The sequence below is a fragment of the Elephas maximus genome, chromosome 9 (assembly GCF_024166365.1).
Source record: "Elephas maximus indicus isolate mEleMax1 chromosome 9, mEleMax1 primary haplotype, whole genome shotgun sequence".
In the NCBI taxonomy this organism is placed as follows: Eukaryota; Metazoa; Chordata; class Mammalia; order Proboscidea; family Elephantidae; genus Elephas; species Elephas maximus.
Genome location: NC_064827.1, coordinates 119,731,152 through 119,754,378, shown reverse-complemented (window position 1 = coordinate 119,754,378; position 23,227 = coordinate 119,731,152). Strand labels below are relative to the sequence as shown.

At 41.0% G+C, this 23,227-nt stretch overlaps 2 protein-coding genes across 2 annotated transcripts in view; one reads left to right on the top strand and one right to left on the bottom strand.

The window, feature by feature from the left end:
* Positions 1–17,886, top strand: part of LOC126082922 (zinc finger protein 420-like) — a 69,121-nt gene extending 51,235 nt beyond the window's left edge. The window contains exons 3-5 of the mRNA XM_049896065.1: positions 12,205–12,331; positions 13,351–13,501; positions 14,823–17,886. Coding sequence (XP_049752022.1) covers positions 12,205–12,331; positions 13,351–13,501; positions 14,823–16,956 — 2,412 coding nt within the window. The 3' untranslated portion in view covers positions 16,957–17,886. The remainder of the gene's footprint in view (positions 1–12,204; positions 12,332–13,350; positions 13,502–14,822) is intronic.
* LOC126082523 (anomalous homeobox protein-like) overlaps positions 1–23,227 on the bottom strand; it is a 261,904-nt gene that overhangs the window by 221,693 nt on the left and 16,984 nt on the right.

Here is a 23,227-nt window from a genome sequence, read left to right as displayed (position 1 = left end):
AGTTTGGTGGTTATATGAAGATGTCTTCCCTTCCATGATAAGGTTTCATATAATGTAATCACCTCCATGACGGGGTCTGCTGTGAGTAGAAAATCAGTTGAAAGGGAGTTTCCTTGGGGGTGTAGCCTACATCCAATATAGGTGGACTCTCTGGCAGGGTTTGTGGGCTTTTGCTCACTCTGGATTCTATAGCTGGCTCTTGTTTGTCTGACCTCCGATTCTTGGAACTTGAGCTAGCAGCTTACCTGCAAGCCCCTGTAGCTATGTTAATCAGGAGAAACTTTCACACTGACCTTCAGTTTTGCCACCTTTCCAGCCTTTAGAACCATTTGAGCTATTGATATGAATCTATATTAATATTTATATGCTTTATTGGTTTTCCTTCTCTAGAGAACTCAGCCTAAGACAATACCATATTAATGTATTATAGCTGCATTTGTAAAATATATATGAATATAATTTTCTATATGATATGTGTGAACAAATCCATGCCAAAATATCTGGGCTATTTGTGGATATTTGAAGAATTTTTTGTGCAGTTCAGAAAAATAAAATTGGATTGAATTTTATGTAAGTGTGTTAGAAATAATGGTCTATTTGTAGAAACAGTTGTCTAAGAGCATGCTGTATCTTTTCATTTATTACGGTCTATTTGTATGTCATTTAACAATGTTTTATAATTTCTTCATTAGGATCTCTTATTAAGTAGATTCCTTTTTGATACCTTTTGTATTCACTGAAATATATGTTTTTCAAAATTAATTTCTCAACTGCTTGTTGCTAGTATATATATATGTATGTGTGTGCAGTGTGTATTTAAAAGAAATATTACCTTTATATACATTTTGTAATCTCAGTAAAGAAATATTACCTTTATATACATTTTGTAATCTCAGTACTCTCAGTACTAAAATCATCTTTGCAACCTTTAGGGATTCTGCATATATGATTATTTAACCTAAAAAATATAGATTTTTATATTTAACATTCTTTACCTTTTTTTTTTTTTATTTATCAGCTACAGCCTCTAGGATTGCTTTTAATAGGAATGGAATAATGAATGTCCTTGCTTTTTACATGCTTTTTCTAGGAGGGTGTTGATGTTTTCAGTACGTATGCTCTTTGATGTACATTTTTTTGCTTATGGTCATTTTTATCATTTCTTATCTGATTATGCCTGTAAGGTTATCTATCTTCCAACTTTTACATTTGCTCCCATAAACGGGTTCTTTAAATTCTTTAAGAGCTGTCGTATCATTTTCCATCTCTGATCAAAGGCATAAAATTGCTCTGCATTTCACTCAGATGAGAAGCCGGAGTCTTTTCAGAAGCCAGCATGTTCCCCAGAACGTGATATGCCTCCTGGCTCCGATCCCTGCTCCAAATTCCTCTACTGCTGCTCTCCAGCATCTCACCTTGTTTTGGTCACGCTGGGTTTGGGTCTCCCTAAGTCGCAGGTCAAACAACTGCCCCCAAAACTGGAGAGACATGTAGGCATTCTGCTCTGGAATGATTCTGTCTGTCTGCCTATGTGTCCTCTACTTTTAAGGGCAGTTGTTTTCCTCTGGTTTCAATAGCCTAATTAACTGAGTTTCTTGAATGTCCTGTGACCTCTAAATAGCCTAATTAACACCACTGACTACTTTGTCAGCTCTGTCAGTACTCAGCATTGAAACAATTAAGCCTCAGTCTCTTAGTGAACCTGTGCCCCTGGGCAGTGACTTCACTAGTGCTTCTCAGCCTGGATGGGGCTGAGTTTGAGTATTTCACTACTCCACATCTGTTAGACTCCAGTAAAATAGTTTCCCTGGAGAGCATGTCTTGTGAAGAAGAACAGGATGCCTCTGGATGAGTTTCAAAATGGCTGGGTTCCCTCCAGCCCCTACTGGCAGCACAAGGGAATTTTTCTCTGATCTTCACACCAAGGACCTGACAGGGTTTATGGAGGTAAAATTCAGAAAACTGTATGGGTCCTCCTGATCTGCTCCCTGGCATATTTCCCCCGGAAGCTTGTGCACACCAGGCCTCCAGCAATTCCTCGGTTACACTTTAAGTCTTCCTTCTGTGCTCCTGATCCTGGCGGTAGTTTCTGCTCCTGGGCTTCTGCTCTGGAATGATCCTCTGTATCTGCCTATGTGTCCCTCCAGTTTTGGGGGAGCCATTTGCCTGTGACCTCAATATTCTTGGCTCAATATGTTCAGTTTTTTTTCTTGAGGATGGTAGCGATGACTTCCAAGCTCTTTACGTATGGACAAAAACCTGAAAGTCTTCATTTGTGTTTTGTATCATTACTATTGTCTGTTTTCTTTTCTTGATAGTATTTATTCATGCTGTTTTTATTCCTCCAGTGCCCCAGTTTACATATTTACCCTTTGCTGATGACCTTTTCATTTTGTGTACAACCTGCGTCTTCCCTTTGCCAGCCTTGCAGGTCAGTACACCCTTTGACTCTGTGCCTTCACCTTGGAGAGTTGCTGATGTCGACGAGCATCTGAAATCTATATGGGTGTTTGTAAAATCACCACAGAGTGTTTCCAGATTTTTAGAATTGAATGGGCATTTTTTTTTCGTTACCAAGCCAGGTTTTACTAAGTAGTTTTTTCTAAAATGATTATTTTGCTTTTCTCTGCACTAACTCACTAAAGATAAACATGATTGTTTTACTGCTTATCCCTGCTGTGCTGCCTTTTTCCCATAGAACTTACCACCACGCGATGTTGTTGTTGATAGTTGCTATGGAGTCAATTCTGAGTCATCGCGACCCCATCTGTGCAGAGCAGAACTACTCCATAGGGTATTCAAGGCCCGTCTTCCGAGGATCCGCCAACCTTTCAGTTAGCAGTCAAGTGCTTAGCTGCTTTCACCAGTCAGGGAACTTGACATTATGTTGTGTTTATTTCCTGCCCGTGGCTATTTCTGTTTTGTTCAGTTCTGTATCTGCTTCGCTCACGAGAAGTAGGCTCTGTGTCAGTATTACCTAAATCAGTTTTATTAAATGAAAGAGCCAATGTAAGGATCTGAAAGTAAACTGTCTTGCTTGAGACACGGGGCTTTGCCAGGAGAAGGAGCTCCAGGTTGAGATTGTCTGAATTGTAATATAGCCAGAGTAAGAAGCACTCAGTAGGCATTTGAAAAGAAATGTTGTTGTCGGGAATCTAATCTTAGGCACATTGACATGCACCCTGATCCTGGCTCAGCAACATACCGTTTGGGCAATGTGGAACACGTGAATAATTGATAGTAATTTTCCTTGTCTGTTTCCTTGTCTGTTTGAATCAATATCTGCTTAGGAGAGGCAGAAGAATAAATGAGCTAGTATGCAAAAAGTTCTTTGCAGATCCTTTGAAATATCATAGTTGCTCAATTAATGAAACATTTCATCATGAATGCAGTGTAGGAATGGAAGTTAGGGTTTCTGATGGCTTTAAAATATTAACCTGGCCCACTGCAGTAGAGGAAACTTTTGCATATGGCACTAGATCAATATTTGCTGTGACGCTGTCATACCAGGATTGATTAAGGATGACCTTGACAGTTCAGTTCACCCCTAGCCTACATATTCTACAGCTGCTCGGCTCTTCAATAACAGTGTAGCATCGAAGTGCAGTGTAGAAGACTTTTGCCTCACTGCTTGTGGAAGTTAAAAGGTTTGCTGCTGGTTCACCTAAACCAGTCCTGCAGCCTAGAGGTTGCCCTTGGTCATGCTTGCATGACTCCCAAGGGCTGCAAATGTGAGAAAATTTTGGAGTGGAGCCTTTAGAGGGTTGGTGTGTAAGTCTCTGTTTTCAAAGATGCACGAGCAGTTTAACAGCTAAATACCCAGCACGTCAATGAAATTAGTACATAATGTGAATCTTAACCTCTTGTTCACAGTCAGCAAACACAAGGACATCTATTTTGCTTCTTCAGAGATTGGGGTCTTTGACATCTTACAACATTAGCGTGTGTTTGTGTGGGTGTCCGAGTTTGTTTGTTGAGGGAAGCAGTTGCTAATAATTGCTGTATAGTAGCTTTGGTTTTCAAAGTTTGAAAATTGTGATGATATCTGGATTCTTGTTTCTTGTCTCTCAGCTGAGCTCTATTTACCTTTTCAATACCCTTTCCTGTTTCCATGAAGGGACAGTGTGCAGGAGTGCATTTGTAGAGTTACTGAAAAGTAGGTGAGAAACATGTAAAAATTTGCAATTCCAAAAAATAATATTTTCTTTTCAGTATGTGGTCTTGACAGCCCCTGATCAGTTGGATTTTTTTAAGAAAATATGAGAAACTCAGGGTCTTGGGTTTCCAGTTTGTGCACGCCACTGGGCCTGGTGAGGGGCAAAAGGAATAAGTGCCAGTCCTGGAGTGTTTCTCAGTTGTTAATAGCTCACCCCACTTTCACACTTTGTTCTGTATTTTGTGAAATATCCTGGTGGGTCCTGTGCAAGGAGGTGAATTTTTTTTTTCTCATGAAGTACAGATGATCTGAATGTGGAAATAAGATGCACTATAGAGCATTTCTCTAATTTATGCTGTTTTTTGTCGTCTATCCCGTAAAGATAGAGAGATATGAGACTACAATTGATCACAGTCAAACCGTGGAGAGATAAGTTGATTGTGTTGCAAGTATTGTTAAGTCTATGAGACAGAATTCCGGCTGTTAAGAAAGTGAATATAGAGGGGCGGAGCCAAGATGGCGGACTAGGCAGACGCTACCTCGGATCCCTCTTACAACAAAGACACGGAAAAACAAGTGAATCGATCACATACATAACAATCTATGAACCCTGAACAACAAACACAGATTTAGAGATGGAGAACGAACTAATACGGGGAAGCAGCGATTGTTTCCAGAGCCTGGAGCCAGCGTACCAGTCAGGTACGGCACAAGCACAGAGAGCTGCTCCACCCCCCGAACTAACCCCGGGAGGGGGACCAGCCGGTTCCACGGGTGGCATGGGACGCAGCCGGTAGGAGAAGTCCCCGGGAGGCAGTGACTGGTCTTGGAGCAGAAAGAGCAACGTCCGAGCCAGGGAACTGTCCTGCAGGGATTTGGACTGGACGCAGGTACGGCATAAACACGGAGAGTTGCTCCACCCCCCTGAACTAACCCCGGGAAGGGGCCCAGCCGGGTTGCACGGGCAGCGTGGGACGCAGCCGGTAGGAGAAGTCCCTGGGAGGCAGCGACTGGTATTGGAGCGGGGAGAACAGCGTCCCAGCCGGGACACTCGGTCACGGCACAAGCACGGGGAGCTGCTCCACCCATCTGAACTAACCCCGGGAGGAGACCCAACTGGTTCTCGAGGGCGGCACGGCCACGTGGCTGGAGGGACGAGAAGTCCCTGGGAGGCAGCGACTGATTTTGGAGTCGAGAGTGCACCGTCCCAGTAGGGGAGCCTTGACGCTGGGCGTGGGGCTGGAAGCGGAGGATCTGACTGTGACTCCAGCGGGCCAGACCCCCCGGGGGCAGTCTCCACACAGCCAGCACACATAGGCGACACGCCCGCGGGAATCTCAGATATAATAGTCATTACAAGCAAGACAAGCAACTCTGGCTATATTCTGAGGTGCTACTCTCCTATCTCTCTGTTCCCTCCCCCACCCTCCCCAGGTGGCTTCATTAACATCTGAATAGCCTGAGCCAGAGGGAGAACTCTGATAGGGATCTGACTGCATTTTTTTTTTTAGCGGATTTTCTGGAAAAACTAGTTTCCCAGTGATGGCTCGGAGACAACAATCCATATCAAACCACTTAAAGAAGCAGACCATGACAGCTTCTCCAACCCCCCAAACAAAAGAATCAAAATCTTTCCCAAATGAAGATACAATCTTGGAATTATCAGATACAGAATATAAAAAACTAATTTACAGAATGCTTAATGATATCACAAATGAAATTAGGATAACTGCAGAAAAAGCCAAGGAACACACCGATAAAACTGTTGAAGAACTCAAAAAGATTATTCAAGAACATAGTGGAAAAATTAATAAGTTGCAAGAATCCATAGAGAGACAACATGTAGAAATCCAAAAGATTAACAATAAAATAACAGAATTAGACAACGCACTAGGAAGTCAGAGGAGCAGACTCGAGCAATTAGAATGCAGACTGGGACATCTGGAGGACCAGGGAATCAACACCAACATAGCTGAAAAAAAAATCAGATAAAAGAATTTAAAAAAATGAAGAAACTCTAAGAATTATGTGGGACTCTATCAAGAAGTATAACCTTCGGGTGATTGGAGTCCCAGAACAGGGAGGGGGGACAGAAAACACAGAGAAAATAGTTGAAGAACTCCTGACAGAAAACTTCCCTGACATCATGAAAGACAAAAGGATATCTATCCAAGATGCTCATCGAACCCCATTTAAGATTGATCCAAAAAGAAAAACACCAAGACATATTATCATCAAACTCACCAAAACCAAAGATAAACAGAAAATTTTAAAAGTAGCCAGGGAGAAAAGAAAGGTTTCCTTCAAGGGAGAATCAATAAGAATATGTTCTGACTACTCAGCAGAAACCATGCAGGCAAGAAGGGAATGGGACGACATATACAGAACACTGAAGGAGAAAAACTGCCAATCAAGGATCATATATCCAGCAAAACTCTCTCTGAAATATGAAGGCGAAATTAAGATATTTACAGACAAACACAAGTTTAGAGAATTTGCAAAAACCAAACCAAAGCTACAAGAAATACTAAAGGATATTGTTTGGTGAGAGAACCAATAATATCAGATATCAGCACAACACAAGGTCACAAAACAGAACGTCCTGATATCAACTCAAATAGGGAAATCACAAAAACAAACAAATTAAGATTAATTAAAAAAAAATACACATAACAGGGAATCATGGAAGTCAATAGGTAAAAGATCACAATAATCAAAAAGAGGGACTAAATACAGGAGGCATTGAACTGCCAGGTGGAGAGTGATACAAGGCGATATAGAACAATACAAGTTAGGTTTTTACTTAGAAAACTAGGGGTAAATAATAAGGTAACCACAAAAAGGTATAACAACTCTATAACTCAAGATAAAAACCAAGAAAAACGTAACGACTCAACTAACATAAAGTCAAGCACTATGAAAATGAGGATCTCACAATTTACTAAGAAAAATGCCTCAGCACAAAAAAGTATGTGGAAAAATGAAATTGTCAACAACACACATAAAAAGGCATCAAAATGACAGCACTAAAAACTTATTTATCTATAATTACGCTGAATGTAAATGGACTAAATGCACCAATAAAGAGACAGAGAGTCACGGACTGGATAAAGAAACACGATCCATCTATATGCTGCCTACAAGAGACACACCTTAGACTTAGAGACACAAACAAACTAAAACTCAAAGGATGGAAAAAAGTATATCAAGCAAACAATAAGCAAAAAAGAAGAGGAGTAGCAATATTAATTTCTGACAAAATAGACTTTAGACTTAAATCCACCACAAAGGATAAAGAAGGACACTATATAATGATAAAAGGGACAATTGATCAGGAAGACATAACCATATTAAATATTTATGCACCCAATGACAGGGCTGCAAGATACATAAATCAAAGTTTAACAGAATTGAAAAGTGACATAGATACCTCCACAATTATAGTAGGAGACTTCAACACACCACTTTCGGAGAAGGACAGGACATCCAGTAAGAAGCTCAACAGAGACACGGAAGATCTACTTACAACAATCAACCAACTTGACCTCATTGACTTATACAGAACTCTCCACCCAACGGCTGCAAAGTATACTTTTTTTTCTAGCGCACATGGAACATTCTCTAGAATAGACCACATATTAGGTCATAAAACAAACCTTTGCAGAGTCCAAAACATCGAAATATTACAAAGCATCTTCTGAGACCACAAGGCAATAAAACTAGAGATCAATAACAGAAAAAGTAGGGAAAAGAAATCAAATACTTGGAAAATGAAAAATACCCTCCTGAAAAAAGACTGGGTTATAGAAGACATCAAGGAGGGAATAAGAAAATTCATAGAATGCAACGGATTGAAAATACTTCCTATCAAAACCTCTGGGACACAGCAAAAGCAGTGCTCAGAGGCCAATTTATATCAATAAATGCACACATACAAAAAGAAGAAAGAGCCAAAATCAGAGAACTGTCCCTACAGCTTGAACAAATAGAAACTGAGCAACAAAAGAATCCATCAGGCACCAGAAGAAAACAAATAATAAAAATTAGAGCTGAACTAAATGAATTAGAGAACAGAAAAACAATTGAAAGAATTAACAAAGCCAAAAGCTGGTTCTTTGAAAAAATTAACAAAATTGATAAACCATTGGCTAGACTGACTAAAGAAATACAGGAAAGGAAACAAATAACCCGAATAAGAAACGAGAAGGACCACATCACAACAGAACCAAATGAAATTAAAAGAATCATTTCAGATTACTACGAAAAATTGTACTCTAACAAATTTGCAAACCTAGAAGAAATGGATGAATTCCTGGAAAAACACTACCTACCTAAACTAACACATTCAGAAGTAGAACAACTAAATAGACCCATAACAAAAAAAGAGATTGAAACGGTAATCAAAAAACTCCCAACAAAAAAAAGCCCTGGCCCGGACGGCTTCACTGCAGAGTTCTACCAAACTTTCAGAGAAGAGTTAACACCACTACTACTAAAGGTATTCCAAAGCATAGAAAATGACGGAATACTACCTAACTCATTCTATGAAGCCACCATCTCCCTGATACCAAAACCAGGTAAAGACATTACAAAAAAAGAAAATTATAGACCTATATCCCTCATGAACATAGATGCAAAAATCCTCAACAAAATTCTAGCCAATAGAATCCAACAACACATCAAAAAAATAATTCACCCTGATCAAGTGGGATTTATACCAGGTATGCAAGGCTGGTTTAATATCAGAAAAACCATTAATGTAATCCATCACATAAATAAAACAAAAGACAAAAACCACATGATCTTATCAATTGATGCAGAAAAGGCATTTGACAAAGTCCAACACCCATTCATGATACAAACTCTTACCAAAATAGGAATTGAAGGAAAATTCCTCAACATAATAAAGGGCATCTATGCAAAGCCAACAGCCAATATCACTCTAAATGGAGAGAACCTGAAAGCATTTCCCTTGAGAACGGGAACCAGACAAGGATGCCCTTTATCACCGCTCTTATTCAACATCGTGTTGGAAGTCTTAGCCAGGGCAATTAGGCTAGACAAAGAAATAAAAGGTATCCGGATAGGCAAGGAAGAAGTAAAGTTATCACTATTTGCAGATGACATGATTATATACACAGAAAACCCTAAGGAATCCTCCAGAAAACTACTGAAACTAATAGAAGAGTTTGGCAGAGTCTCAGGTTATAAAATAAACATACAAAAATCACTTGGATTCCTCTACATCAACAAAAAGAACACCGAAGAGGAAATAACCAAATCAATACCATTCGCAGTAACCCCCAAGAAGATAAGATACTTAGGAATAAATCTTACCAAGGATGTAAAAGACCTATACAAAGAAAACTACAAAGCTCTACTACAAGAAATTCAAAAGGACATACTTAAGTGGAAAAACATACCCTGCTCATGGATAGGAAGACTTAACATAGTAAAAATGTCTATTCTACCAAAAGCCATCTATACATTTAACGCACTTCCGATCCAAATTCCAATGTCATATTTTAAGGGGATAGAGAAACAAATCACCAATTTCATATGGAAGGGAAAGAAGCCCCGGATAAGCAAAGCATTACTGAAAAAGAAGAAGAAAGTGGGAGGCCTCACCTTACCTGACTTCAGAACCTATTATACAGCCACAGTAGTCAAAACAGCCTGGTATTGGTACAACAACAGACACATAGACCAATGGAACAGAGTTGAGAACCCAGACATAGATCCATCCACGTATGAGCAGCTGATATTTGACAAAGGACCAGTTTCAATTAACTGGGGAAAAGATAGCCTTTTTAACAAATGGTGCTGGCATAACTGGATATCCATTTGCAAAAAAATGAAACAGGACCCATACCTCACACCATGCACAGAAACTAACTCCAAGTGGATCAAAGACCTAAACATAAAGACTAAAACGATAAAGATCATGGAAGAAAAAATTGGGACAACCCTAGGAGCCCTAATAGAAGGCATAAACAGAATACAAAACATTACCAAAAATGATGAAGAGAAACCCGATAACTGGGAGCTCCTAAAAATCAAACACCTATGCTCATCTAAAGACTTCTCCAAAAGAGTAAAAAGACCACCTACAGATTGGGAAAGAATTTTCAGCTATGACATCTCCGACCAGCGCCTGATCTCTAAAATCTACATGATTCTGTCAAAACTCAACCACAAAAAGACAAACAACCCAATCAAGAAGTGGGCAAAGGATATGAACACACATTTCACTAAAGAAGATATTCAGGCAGCCAACAGATACATGAGAAAATGCTCTCGATCATTAGCCATTAGAGAAATGCAAATTAAAACTACGATGAGATTCCATCTCACACCAGCAAGGCTGGCATTAATCCAAAAAACACAAAATAATTAATGTTGGAGAGGCTGCGGAGAGATTGGAACTCTCATACACTGCTGGTGGGAATGTAAAATGGTACAACCACTTTGGAAATCTATCTGGCGTTATCTTAAACATTTAGAAATAGAACTACCATACAACCCAGAAATCCCACTCCTAGGAATATACCCTAGAGATACAAGAGCCTTCATACAAACAGATATATGCACACCCATGTTTATTGCAGCTCTGTTTACAATAGCAAAAAGTTGGAAGCAACCAAGGTGTCCATCAACGGATGAATGGGTAAATAAATTGTGGTATATTCACACAATGGAATACTACGCATCGATAAAGAACAGTGACGAATCTCTGAAACATTTCATAACATGGAGGAACCTGGAAGGCATTATGCTGAGCGAAATTAGTCAGAGGCAAAAGGACAAATATTGTATAAGACCACTATTATAAGATCTTGAGAAATAGTAAACCTGAGAAGAACACATACTTTTGTGGTTACGAGGGGGGGAGGGAGGGAGGGTGGGAGAGGGTTCTTTATTGATTAATCAGTAGATAAGAACTGCTTTAGGTGAAGGGAAAGACAACACTCAATACATGGAAGGTCAGCTCAATTGGACTGGACCAAAAGCAAAGAAGTTTCCGGGATAAAATGAATGCTTCAAAGGTCAGCGGAGCAAGCGCGGGGGTCTGGGGAACATGGTTTGCGGGGACTTCTAAGTCAATTGGCAAAATAATTCTATTATGAAATCATTCTGCATCCCACTTTGAAATGTGGCGTCTGGGGTCTTAAATGCTAACAAGCGGCCATCTAAGATGCAGCAATTGGTCTCAACCCACCTGGAGCAAAGGAAAATGAAGAACACCAAGGCCACACGACATCTAAGAGCCCAAGAGACAGAAAGGGCCACATGAACCAGAGACCTACATCATCCTGAGACCAGAAGAACTAGTTGGTGCCCGGCCACAATCGATGACTGCCCTGACAGAGAGCACAGCAGAGGACCCCTGAGGGAGCAGGAGATCAGTGGGATACAGACCCCAAATTCTCATAAAAAGACCAAACTTAATGGTCTGACTGAGACTGGAGGAATCCCGGCAGCCATGCTCCCCAGACCTTCTGTTGACACAGGACAGGAACCATCCCCGAAGGCAACTCATCAGAAATGAAAGGGACTGGTCAGCGGGTGGGAGAGAGATGCTGATGAAGAGTGAGCTAATTATATCAGGTGGACACTTGAGATTGTGTTGGCAACTCTTGTCTGGAGGGGGGATGGGAGGATAGAGAGAGAGGGAAGCCGGCAAAATTGTCAGGAAAGGAGAGACTGAAAGGGCTGACTCAAGAGGGGGAGAGCAAGTGGGAGTAGGGGGTGAGATGTATGTAAACTTATATGTGACAGACTGATTGGATTTGTAAACGTTCACTTGAAGCTTAATAAAAGTTATTAAAAAAAAAAAAAAAAAAAGAAAGTGAATATAGACAGTGAAGGGATGAGGCTGATGGATAAACCTAAGAATAGACCTTGGTAGAATGCAGAACACTGTTTGAAATCCCCAGGAAAACTCATTTCCCTAGAGCTGTCCCTAGAGCTGTCTGTCTCAGTCTTCCTTTCACACACGTCGGAGTACATGGTACCTTGCTGAATCAGAATATGTGGGATTTTTTTAGAACACAGTGGATGTTGAGGATGTGGCTGTGGACTTTACCCAGGAAGAGTGGGCATTGCTGGATCTTTCTCAGAGGACACTCTACAGAAATGTGATGATGGAAACCTTCAGAAACCTGGCCTCAGTAGGTATGAATGGCTTCATTTTTTTGAAAATTTATTCTTTAGTAACCAAATATGTCATATTCACCCATGTTACTCCAGTATGTGGGCTGAGGAATGGAAATATATTGTTAAATAAGACGAGTATAGCCATTTGCTCTCTGGAACACTCATACCCTGCCTCCCCCATGAATCTAAAGCTCTGTGTATTTAATTGACTTCTCATTTCAATTGTGCTTAAAGCCTTAAGGCTGTTTAAATGTTGTAAGTGTGAAAGTTGACTTCAAGGTTTCTTTGGCGCACAAAGAGAATAATTTTGGTCTGGGACCTTGTAAAGAGACTTACGGTGTTTATTAGAAATTTGACATGGTTATTTTGCTAGAAATAAATTCACACCTGCCCGTCTCCATAGTCCCTGAAGAACAAAGTTTTGGCTCAGTGTCAGGGAACTGTTCGTTGCTTTTCCGTTTGTTCCCTCATGACATGCCTTTTTCAGTTACCACCATGTCAGCTACACCCATTTGTTCTCCCAGAGTAGCAAGAGGAAGACCTGAGGAGAGTGCAGAAATCTCTCTTCCAGGACCAGTGTGTCAGGGGCACCAGGAGGCATGTATTCTGTGAAGGACCAGGCCTCCAGGGAGGGAATGAGATTTGAATAAATCAGTTAGAAAAAGTCTCTTTTGGGTTGAGCAATATGTGCTTCACAGATGCCTGATCTTGTTTTTCTGGTTTTCATCAATCCTAACACACTGATGTTCATGGAGAAAGACCATCCCCTTTTCCTTTTTAAAGGTTCTGTGTACATTGTATCCAATACGTTTGTTCTTTGCTCTCTTAATTACTCCCTATTTATATCACCAATACTCTCCTAGGCAATTTCCTATTAAATTGCTTTGTGACAATTCGCCAAAGCACTGAAACAGCAAAATGCGTCAAAGCGTTTCTTTTTTCACAACTCTCTTTCTCTCTTGTCCCTGTGAGTAATTCCTTTCTTTTTTCTTTTCTTTTTTTTCATATTGTGAACCTTAACATAAATCATGGGTCAGTTTCTCAAAACCTTAATCATGGAGAAAAGCTATCCACTGAAAGTATAATAGTAGAATTCATAGAAAATGACACCTGGTCCGCGATGGTAGGAGAGATGTTTGAATTGCATGATGTTGAAGATCAGCGTATTAACCAGAAAACACATGTGAGGTGAGTGTCATTCACTGAAGAGACAACAGTGTTTCAGGAGACAGTCTTAAGAAGGTATCATGGTGTTAAAATACTTAGATATATAAGGAGCTTAAGTAGCACAAAGGGTTAAGCACTCTACTGCTAATCACAAGATTGGCAATTCTCACCTACCCAGTGGCTCTGCAGGAGATGGCTGGCAATATGCTTCCATAATAATTACAGTGACTCAACAGCACCTATCTATCTGTCTGTCTGTGTCTGTCTGTCTGTCTATCTACCTATCATCTATCCTCTATCATCCATCCATCCGTCCGTCCGTCCGTCCGTCCATCCATCCATCTATCATCTATCTACTATCTGTCTATCATCTATCTATCCTCTAGTTATCATCTACCTGCCTCTCTCTCTCTCTATCATCTATTTAGCTAGCTATCTAGCTAGCTAGCTAGCTATCATCTAGCTAGCTATCATCTAGCTAGCTATCATCTAGCTAGCTATCTAGCTAGCTAGCCGTCATCCAGCTAGCCATCATCCAGCTAGCCATCATCCAGCTAGCCATCATCCAGCTAGCCATCATCTAGCTAGCTATCATCTAGCTATCATCTAGCTAGCTATCTAGCTAGCTATCATCTATCATCTATCTATCAATCAATCAACCATCTATCTATCATCTGTCTATGTATCATCTATCTATCTATCATTTATCTATCATCTATCATCCATGTATATGTTTATGCAAACCCATTACTGTTGAGTCTATTCCAACTCATATAGACCCTGTAAGACATAGAGTAGAACTACCACATAGGGTTTCAGCACACATACACCTACATATATACATATCTATACGTATATCTCAAACCTGTTGCTGTCAAGCCTATTCTGACTTGTAGCAGTGCCACTGAGTGTGTTCAAAACACCTACCTTTAGGTTTTAGTCTGGCACAAACCTTTTGTGCCATCCAGGCATCTTAACCATCACAAACCCAGTGCCGTCGAGTCGATTCTGACTCATAGTGACCCTAGAGAACAGAGTAGAATTGTCCCTTGTATATGTATATAAAACCAGCTCTAAAATTATGTGTTTATAGAACTTTCACAGTGCAATATGTTCTTAAATGTGAGTCAGGTATTGAATGTTTGAAACATATTTCACTTATATACAATTATATAACTTCATATTTTAAGATATGCATTAAAAATTTGTAGCGTTTCTGCCAGGTGATTTCATGTATGAAACACGAGACAGTTCAGGGCAAGAAAATACATGTTTAATATATGTGGTAATGGTGAAATGGTAACAAATTTATATCTAACAGCATGCTGCCTGTTTTTAACAGAAGGTGTATAGAAGATAACCTCTGTGAAATTAACAAAGATGATCAATGTGGACAGACCTTCAGCGGAATTCCAAATCATTCTATGCTCAAAAGAATTCTTATGGAAGCATATCTTTCTGAACGCCTTGAATGTGGAAAATCTTTGATGGATCATTCATTACTTAAGCATCATGTGAGATCTCACACTGGATGCAGTGTCTCTTGGTGTAATGAATGTGGAGAAGCCTGCAGTTGTCCCTCTTACCTCAGCACTCCTATGAGAACTCTTACTGGAGACAAGCCCTTTGAGGGAAAGGAATGTGGCAGAGCCTTTTATCATTCCTCAAAGCTCACTAAACATATAATAACTCACATTGGAGTGAGGCCTTATGAATGTAAGAAATGTGGGAAGACCTTTAGTCAGTCCTCAGAACTTACTGAACATCTAAAAACTCACAATGGAGAGAGGCCTTATGAATATAAGGAATGTGGGAAAGCTTTTTGTGTGTCTAGAAGCCCTACTAGATATATGATAACTGACAGTGGAGAGAGGCCTTATGAATGTAAGGAATGTGGGAAAGCCTGTTGTCCATCCTCAAACCCCAACCTATATACAAGAACTCATAGTGGAGAGAGGCCTTATGAATGTAAGGAATGTGGGAAAGCCTTTAGTCACTCCTCAAATGTCACTAAACATCTTAGAACTCATAGTGGAGAGAGGCCTTATGAATGTAAAGAATGTGGGAAAGCCTTTAGTCAGTTCCGAAACCTCACTGAACATATAAAAGCTCACAGTGGTGAGAGGCCTCATGAGTGTAAGGAATGTGGGAAAGCCGTTAGTCGGCCCTCACACCTCACCAAACATACAAGAACTCATAGTGGAGAAAGGCCTTATGAATGTAAGGAATGTGGGAACGTTTTCAGTTGGTCCAGAAACCTCACTAAACATATGAAAACTCACAGTGGAGAGAGGCCTTATGAATGTAAGGAGTGTGGGAAAGCCTTTAGTTGGTCCTCAAACCTAACTGAACATGCAAGAATTCACAGTGGGCAGAGGCCTTATGAATGTAAGGAATGTGGGAAAGCCTTTAGTCACTCCTCAAACCTCACCAAACATGTAAGAACTCACAGTGGAGAGAGGCCTTATGAATGTAAGGAATGTGGGAAAGCCTTTTGTCAGTCCTCGGACCTCATTGCACATATAACAGTTCACAGTGGAGAGAGGCCTTATAAATGTAAGGAATGTGGGAAAGCTTTTAGACTGTCTGGAAACCTTGCTAGACATATGATAACTCACAGAGGAGGGAGGCCTTATGAATGTAAAGAATGTGGGAAAGCCTTTGGTCACTCCTCAAACCTCACCGTACATACAAGAACTCATAGTGGTGAGAGGCCATATGAATGTAAGGAATGTGGGAAGACCTTTAGTTGGTCCTCACACCTCACTGAACATGCAAGAACTCACAGTGGACAGAGGCCTTATGAATGTAAGGAATGTGGGAAAGCCTTTAGTCACTCCTCAAACCTCACCAAACATATAAGAATTCACAGTGGAGAGAGGCCTTATGAATGCAAGGAATGTGGGAAAGCCTTTAGTCAGTCCTCAGACCTCATTGCACATATAACACTTCACAGTGGAGAGAGGCCTTATAAATGTAAGGAATGTGGGAAAGCTTTTAGACTCTCTGGGAACCTTACTAGACATATGATAATTCACAGTGGAGGGAGGCCTTATGAATGTAAGGAATGTGGGAAAGCCTTTGGTCAGTCCTCAAACCTCACTGTACATACAAGAACTCATAGTGGCGAGAGGCCTTATGAATGTAAGGAATGTGGGAAGGCCTTTTGTCAGTCCTCAGACCTCATTGCACATATGAGAATTCACAGTGGAGAGAGGCCTTATGAATGTAAGCAATGTGGAAAAGCCTTTAGTCACTCCTCAAACCTCACTAAACATAAAAGAACTCACAGTGGAGAGAGGCCTTTCGAATGTAAGGAATGTGGGAAAGCCTTTAGTCGGTCCTCACACCTCACTGAACATATAAAAACTCACAGTGGAGAGAGGCCTTATGAATGTATGGAATGTGGGAAAACTTTTAGTCTGTCTGGAAGCCTCACTAGACATATGATAACTCACAGTGGAGGGAAGCCTTAGGAATGTAAGGAATGTAGCAAAACCTTTAGTCACTCCTCAGAGCTCATTGCACATATGAGAATTCACAGTGGAGAGATTCCTTATGAATGTAAGGAGTGTGGGAAAGCTTTTAGTCTGTCCAGAAACCTCACTAAATATATGAAAATCACAGTGGAGGGAGCCATATGAATGTAAGGAATGTGAGAAAGCCTTTAGTCAGTTATCAAAGTTCAGTAAACATGACAATTCACAGTTTAGAGAGGCTTTATAAATGTAAGGAATCTTTCCAAATATGTAAGTTATTATGATGAAATAACCAAGGGTTAACTGCAGACTTTGAATTCACCTTCCAATCTAAGCATGCACCGCCTAAAAATAAGGCCAATTTCCTACCAAAAAAACCCAAGATCTTCCTTGTCCCACACAACAAATGAAAAATTTTCCAGTTCTTAAAGTATCTATTGTAGTTGTTGGGCTTTTTGAAACTAGGATCCAAACAAGATTTCCACATTGCCTTTTTATTTTTAGATCTGCTTAGTCTATCTTACACAGAACATTTTCTGCTTGTCTTTTAAAATGTTAAAATGTTCAGTATTCTGATTCAGTCAAACCTTGACAGCCAGAACCTGTGAAAATTAGAATCCTGTCAGAGAAAGAAAATTCGCTTGGTGTTTATGAGGTAGGATTCTTAACAAAGAGTGAGAGAAAAGTGGTAAGCACCCTACCACAGGTGGAAGATATTCAAGACCTGGAAAAACAAGGCAGTCTCATCAAGTTTGAGCACTCACAGGTTCCATTGTTTGACCATGAATTTGTTTAATTAGTTTGCATTCTGTATTTTTTGTAAGATAGACATTGGGTCTAGGACAGTTCTGTCTAATAGAAATGTAATCTGTGTCAAAGTTGTAATTGGAAATGTAAATGAAATTTAACCCAATATACCCCTGTATTGTCCATGTAAAAATTATAAATGAAATTAAAAACTAAACTAGTCAATATGAACTTATTTATGGAACATTTTATATTTTCTGCTTTTGACTCAGTCTTCCAGAATCCAGAAGCAGCACATTTCATAAATTTTATTGTTGGAAAAGTAGATTTACAATCTGAGGATATCCCAAACATACTTTTTCAATAATTGAATCAAGTTTATTATGTTTAAATTAATTAAAATTAAAGTTAATTTAGTTTCCTAGTTGCATTAGTCAGGCATGTAGGTTTTTGACACCACCCTATTAGCGTTTGAATGCAAAAGAAGTCCCTGAATCACTTTGTACCTTCCTGTTCTAGATCTGGAATCAGCCATTTCTCCCCAAACCTCTGGTTCCTTTTAAAAATGAAGGTCTGTGCAATACAGACGCTGAGTGATAAACCAAAGCTCATAATTGCCCTTGAGTCAATTTTTGTCTCGGCCTTTCGGTGAGAATCTAAAATGCACATTTTCTCATCTCATAAATTCATAGTCATATTCCTAATACAAATTTGTGATTGTCTCAGTCATCTAATGCTGCTATAACAGAAGTACCACAAGTGGATGGCTTCAACAAAGAGAAATTTATTTTCTCACAGTCTAATAGGTTACAAGTCCAAATTCAGGGCATCAGTTCCAGAGGAAGGCTTTCTGTCTCTGTCAGCTCTGGAGAAGTATTCTTGTCCTCAGTCTTCCCCTGGTCGAGCAGCTTCTGAGACATAGGAACCTCATGTCCAAGGGACATGCTCTGCTCTTGGAGCTGCTTTCTTGGAAGTATGAGGCCCCCCCCCGCCCCCCTCTCCCCTTCTCCTTTATCTCTTTAGGGATAAAAGGTGTTGCAGGCCACACCCCAGGGACACTCCCTTCACATTGGATTAGGGAGATAACCTGAGTAAGGGTGGTGTTACATTCCCACCCTAATGCCTCTTAACACAAAATTAAAATTGCAAAATGGAAGACAACCACACAGTACTGGGAATCATGGCCTAACCAAGTTGATACACACATTTTTAGGGGACATAATTCAATCCATGACATTCCATATTTTGGCCCCTCAAAAATCACATCCTTGCAACAGGAAAACATATTCATCCCATCATATCATAGCAAAAGTCTGAATTCCAAGTCCCAAGTCCAAAAATTCCTCTTTATCTGTGAAATCTTAGAATACAAGTTATCTGCTTCCAAGGGTAAATGGCAGAATGGGCACAAGCTAGACATTTCCATTATAAATGGGAGAAAGGAGGAAAAGAAGCGATAACAGGCACTGAGCAAGTCAGCAGAACACATTGCCATTAGCCCTCAAATCTTTGAAACTAATCCTCTGTTCTCTGAGACAATTTTCACAATAACCCTGCCCTCCAGCCTCTAGGTGTTGGCCACACTCTCCCGGATTCTGAGTAGAAGCCCCTCGGCCCTGGGCTTTAGCTCTCTCTGCCTTGCAGGGCCACTGGGACAGCAACTCTGCTCCCTCCGATTTAGGTGCACCATTCTCCTAGTCCATCTTAGAAACACTAGAAGCTGTGTCTCCACCCTTTGAACCCCCTGAGCTCATGGCCATAGCTTTTGAGGCCGAGGCAGCTCAGCTTCTTGTCTTCTTTGCCTCTTCAGCTTATGGTTCCTGATTTCTTGGCCTCCTGGCTCTTCAGGCCTCATGCCCACATCTGCCCTGCTGGGGCAAGTATTCCAAAGCTCTGTAGCTCCACCAATAAGTGCCCAGAGGCATGCCAGGAGGCCTCCTGCACACAGGCACTCAGCTCTCTGGCTCCGTGAGTCAGCAAGCCTAGCTCTACCGATAAGTGCCTGGAGACACCCCACTCCACCAGAAAGTCTCCTGAACACAGGTACTCAGCTCTCTCACTTTGCAGGTCAGCCCCAGCGCTGTCACGCTGTTTTCCTGGTTCTGATGCTGCTGATTCTTTGCAATTGCCACTTCTCTGAGGCTGCTCTGGTCCTCTGCCACTGTCACAATTTTATTCATTAACAGTTTCAATACCACTTCCACGTTTTAGGTATCTGTTAGAGCAGCACCACGCTCTCTAAGTATCAAATTCTGTCTTAGTCATCTAATGGTGCTGTAACAGAAATACCACAAGTGGATGGCTTTAATAAAGAGAAATTTATTTTCTCACAGTCTAGTAGGTCAGGCGTCGGTTCCAGAGGAAGGCTTTTACATCTCTCCTGCTGCTTCTCTTTTATCTCTTTAGGGTTAAAAGGTATTGTAGGGCATACCCCAGGGGAACCCCTTTCACATTCTATCAGGGAGGTGACCTGAGTAAGGGTGGTATGACAATCCCACCCTAATCCTCAAGATAAAAATTACAGTCACAAAATGAAGGAAAACCACACAGTACTGGGAATCATGGCCTAGCCAAGTTGATACACATTTTTTGGGGGAAATAATTCAATCCATGACAATGATTATAATGCTTTTGATGTAAAAGAAATTCTGCTGGACAATGTTAAATAGGGAAACTAGACTTTCTAGACTATTCAGGCTATTGCTATAAGAAAGATGTCAGCATAACTCCGAGTTCAACTCCAGAGAGTAAGGTGAGGCTAGGTCTTTTTTAATGAGTATGGGTGACAAGGGGCACTGGAAAGTAAGAGGAAATTGGCAAGCAAAAATGGGGCAGAAAGATGGGTTTTAGGCAAGAATACTAATTTTTTTAGAAATGTTTGCTCAAGGCTGACTTATTAGGCTGAAGCATGAAATATTCATGGGGTAAATGGTGTAAGTGGGCAAATTTTGTCACTTTCTATTTATATTTGTGTCTCTTTTCTATTAGTAAAAAAAAGTTCATTCCTATTAATATTGAAATAGCCCAAAATCATAATACTAGTAGAATTACTAACTAAAAGCTTATTCAGTAAAGTACTGAGTTTTTACTTTTTTGCCTTTACAGTCATGTGCCACTTAATGTCCACAATATGCTTGTGAAATAGGACGTTATGTGATTTGGATGTTGTGCAAGCATGCCTAAATTATGACCAGTAACAGTCTGTGATTTTCCACCTTCTTGTTGTTTAATAACCTTTTCTTTCACTTCCAAATCAGTATTTCTCCTTTGCCTCTGGCTCTGTTATCACTAGCACTGGTTTTACTTCATTTGGGAGCCATGATGTACTTCACAAGGAGGGGAGCGGAGGGGACAAGGACCCCACAAGAGAATACCTAATGGGTGAGAGGTGAGTCTCAAACCACTTTTCCCTTGTGGCTTCTCAGTCCCATTTGTGCTTAGGGACCCTGTGGAGGAGACTTATGGAGTGAATTTCCTGCCGACCCCTTTACTTAGCTACGCGACCAAGAAGAGATTACTAGACTTGCTGTCTCTATTTCCTCATTCTTAGAAATGAGTAACGTCTTTCCCTCACATGGGTCACCCCAACTCTAAGACACTGCTACCTGACCCTGTCTCCCAGCCCTGTACCTGGACACCCTATTCCATTGCTCTCCTGGAGAACTCACCACATTTCTGCTCTCTGTCTGTATACCTGTTGCCATCGAGTCAATTCCTGTATCATAGTGACCCACTAATGTTCTGACACTCAGGCTATGCCTTGGTTATCTAGTGCTGCTGTAACAGAAATACCACAAATTATGATTTTAACAAAGAAAAATTTATTTTCTCACAATAAATTGGGCTAAAAGTCCAAATTCAGGGCATCAGCTCCAGGGAAGGGCTTTCTGTCTCTGTTGGGTCTGGAGGAAAGTCCTCATCCTCAGTCTTCCCCTGGTCGAACAGCTTCCCAGGCTCAGGGTCCCCGGGTGCAAAGTACGCACTCTGCTCCTGATGCTGCTTTCTTGGTGGTGTGAGGTCCCCCCTCTCTGCTAGCTTCCCTCCCATTTATCTCTTGAGAGATGAAAGGTGGTGCAGGCCACATCCCAGTGAAACTCTCTTCTCATTGGATCAGGGATATGACCTGGTAAGGGTGTTACAACCCTACCCTAATTCTTTTAACATAAAATTACAATCACAAAATAGAGGACAACCAGAGAATAGTGGGAATCATGGCCTACCAAGTTGATAACACACATTTTTAGGTGGACATAATTCAACCCTTGACAGGCCACTAGTTGTTCACTTGTACTAGGTCCAGGGGAGCAGCCTGAGGAGGAAGGGGCAGTTATTACCCAAGGAAGACGTGGGCTCACAGTGCTGTCTACATTAAGGGGCCCCTACTCATCAGGCTGAGTGGCCCTCATGAAAACGCCATCCTACAACCACTATGCTTACCTGGGACTGTAGTTTCTCCTGAAAATAAGACTAGTTCCATAGTGCCGCAGTTTTTCTAAGGACTGCCTAGAATCCCTCCATTACCCCACATGAGGTCCACATGGAAGTCCCAGTGCCCCAAAGTCTGAGACACACCGGCCTTACTTGCACACAGAGCACAAGCTTCTACCTGCCCTCAGACAGGCCTTTATTTAACATTTTTCACCATTTATGAGGAAAATGTCTAAGCTTTCAATATACGTGGGCCACACAATACTAATCTTTGACCCTAACTTGTTTCAGACATTAACTAAAAATAGGCAGGCAGCATCCCTGATTCATAGGACACCAAAGAGATTCTGATAGATGAGAAAGATAAGGATCCAGTTCTGTTGGGCTTAAGGATTTGCAGACCTGGAACATCAGGGGGGCCTGCAGGGGTGGGGGTGGTAGGAGAAAGATTAAGCCCTGCCCCATACTGACCCCACCTCCGATCCAGGCCCTGACCAGGCATGGGCCCCACCCAATTCAAACAATTTTCCTGCCCAGGCCTGTTCACTGTCCATGCCCTACCCCTTCACTTCTCCGCCCATGTCCCACTTGCACAGTTTCCTGCTGACCTGGAAGCCCTCTGCTTTGAGGAAAGATTTCCGGCAGTGAGTTTCTATCTGTCCAGATCTGTGTTTGGCACCCTTTCCAGCACTCCTCCCTACCCTGTCCTCCACACACCGACAGTGTTCACTGAGGACTTAAATCCCTGCAGCCACCCACCTTGTGCAGGTCCAGGCCAGCTGCCCATGCCTTCTTGGCCAGCCCAACCCTTTCTTCTAGGGAACTGGCCCTTATTAATGTTCCTATATCAGAAATGCTGGTTTCAAATGTCAACCTCTTGCACTAAAAAAAAAAAAAAAAAAAAAAGTTATTTAAAAAATAACAAAATGCATGTGCTTTGTGGAAAACTCATCAAATGGTACACAAACGTGAAAACAGAAAGTGAAAGTCTTCTCCTTCCCCAAGTCCCTCAGGGTAAACTCTGCACCTAGCTTGACTGTAAGTGACCAGGTGTTACATGTGCATTATGTACGTGCTTTGTACGTTTATATTG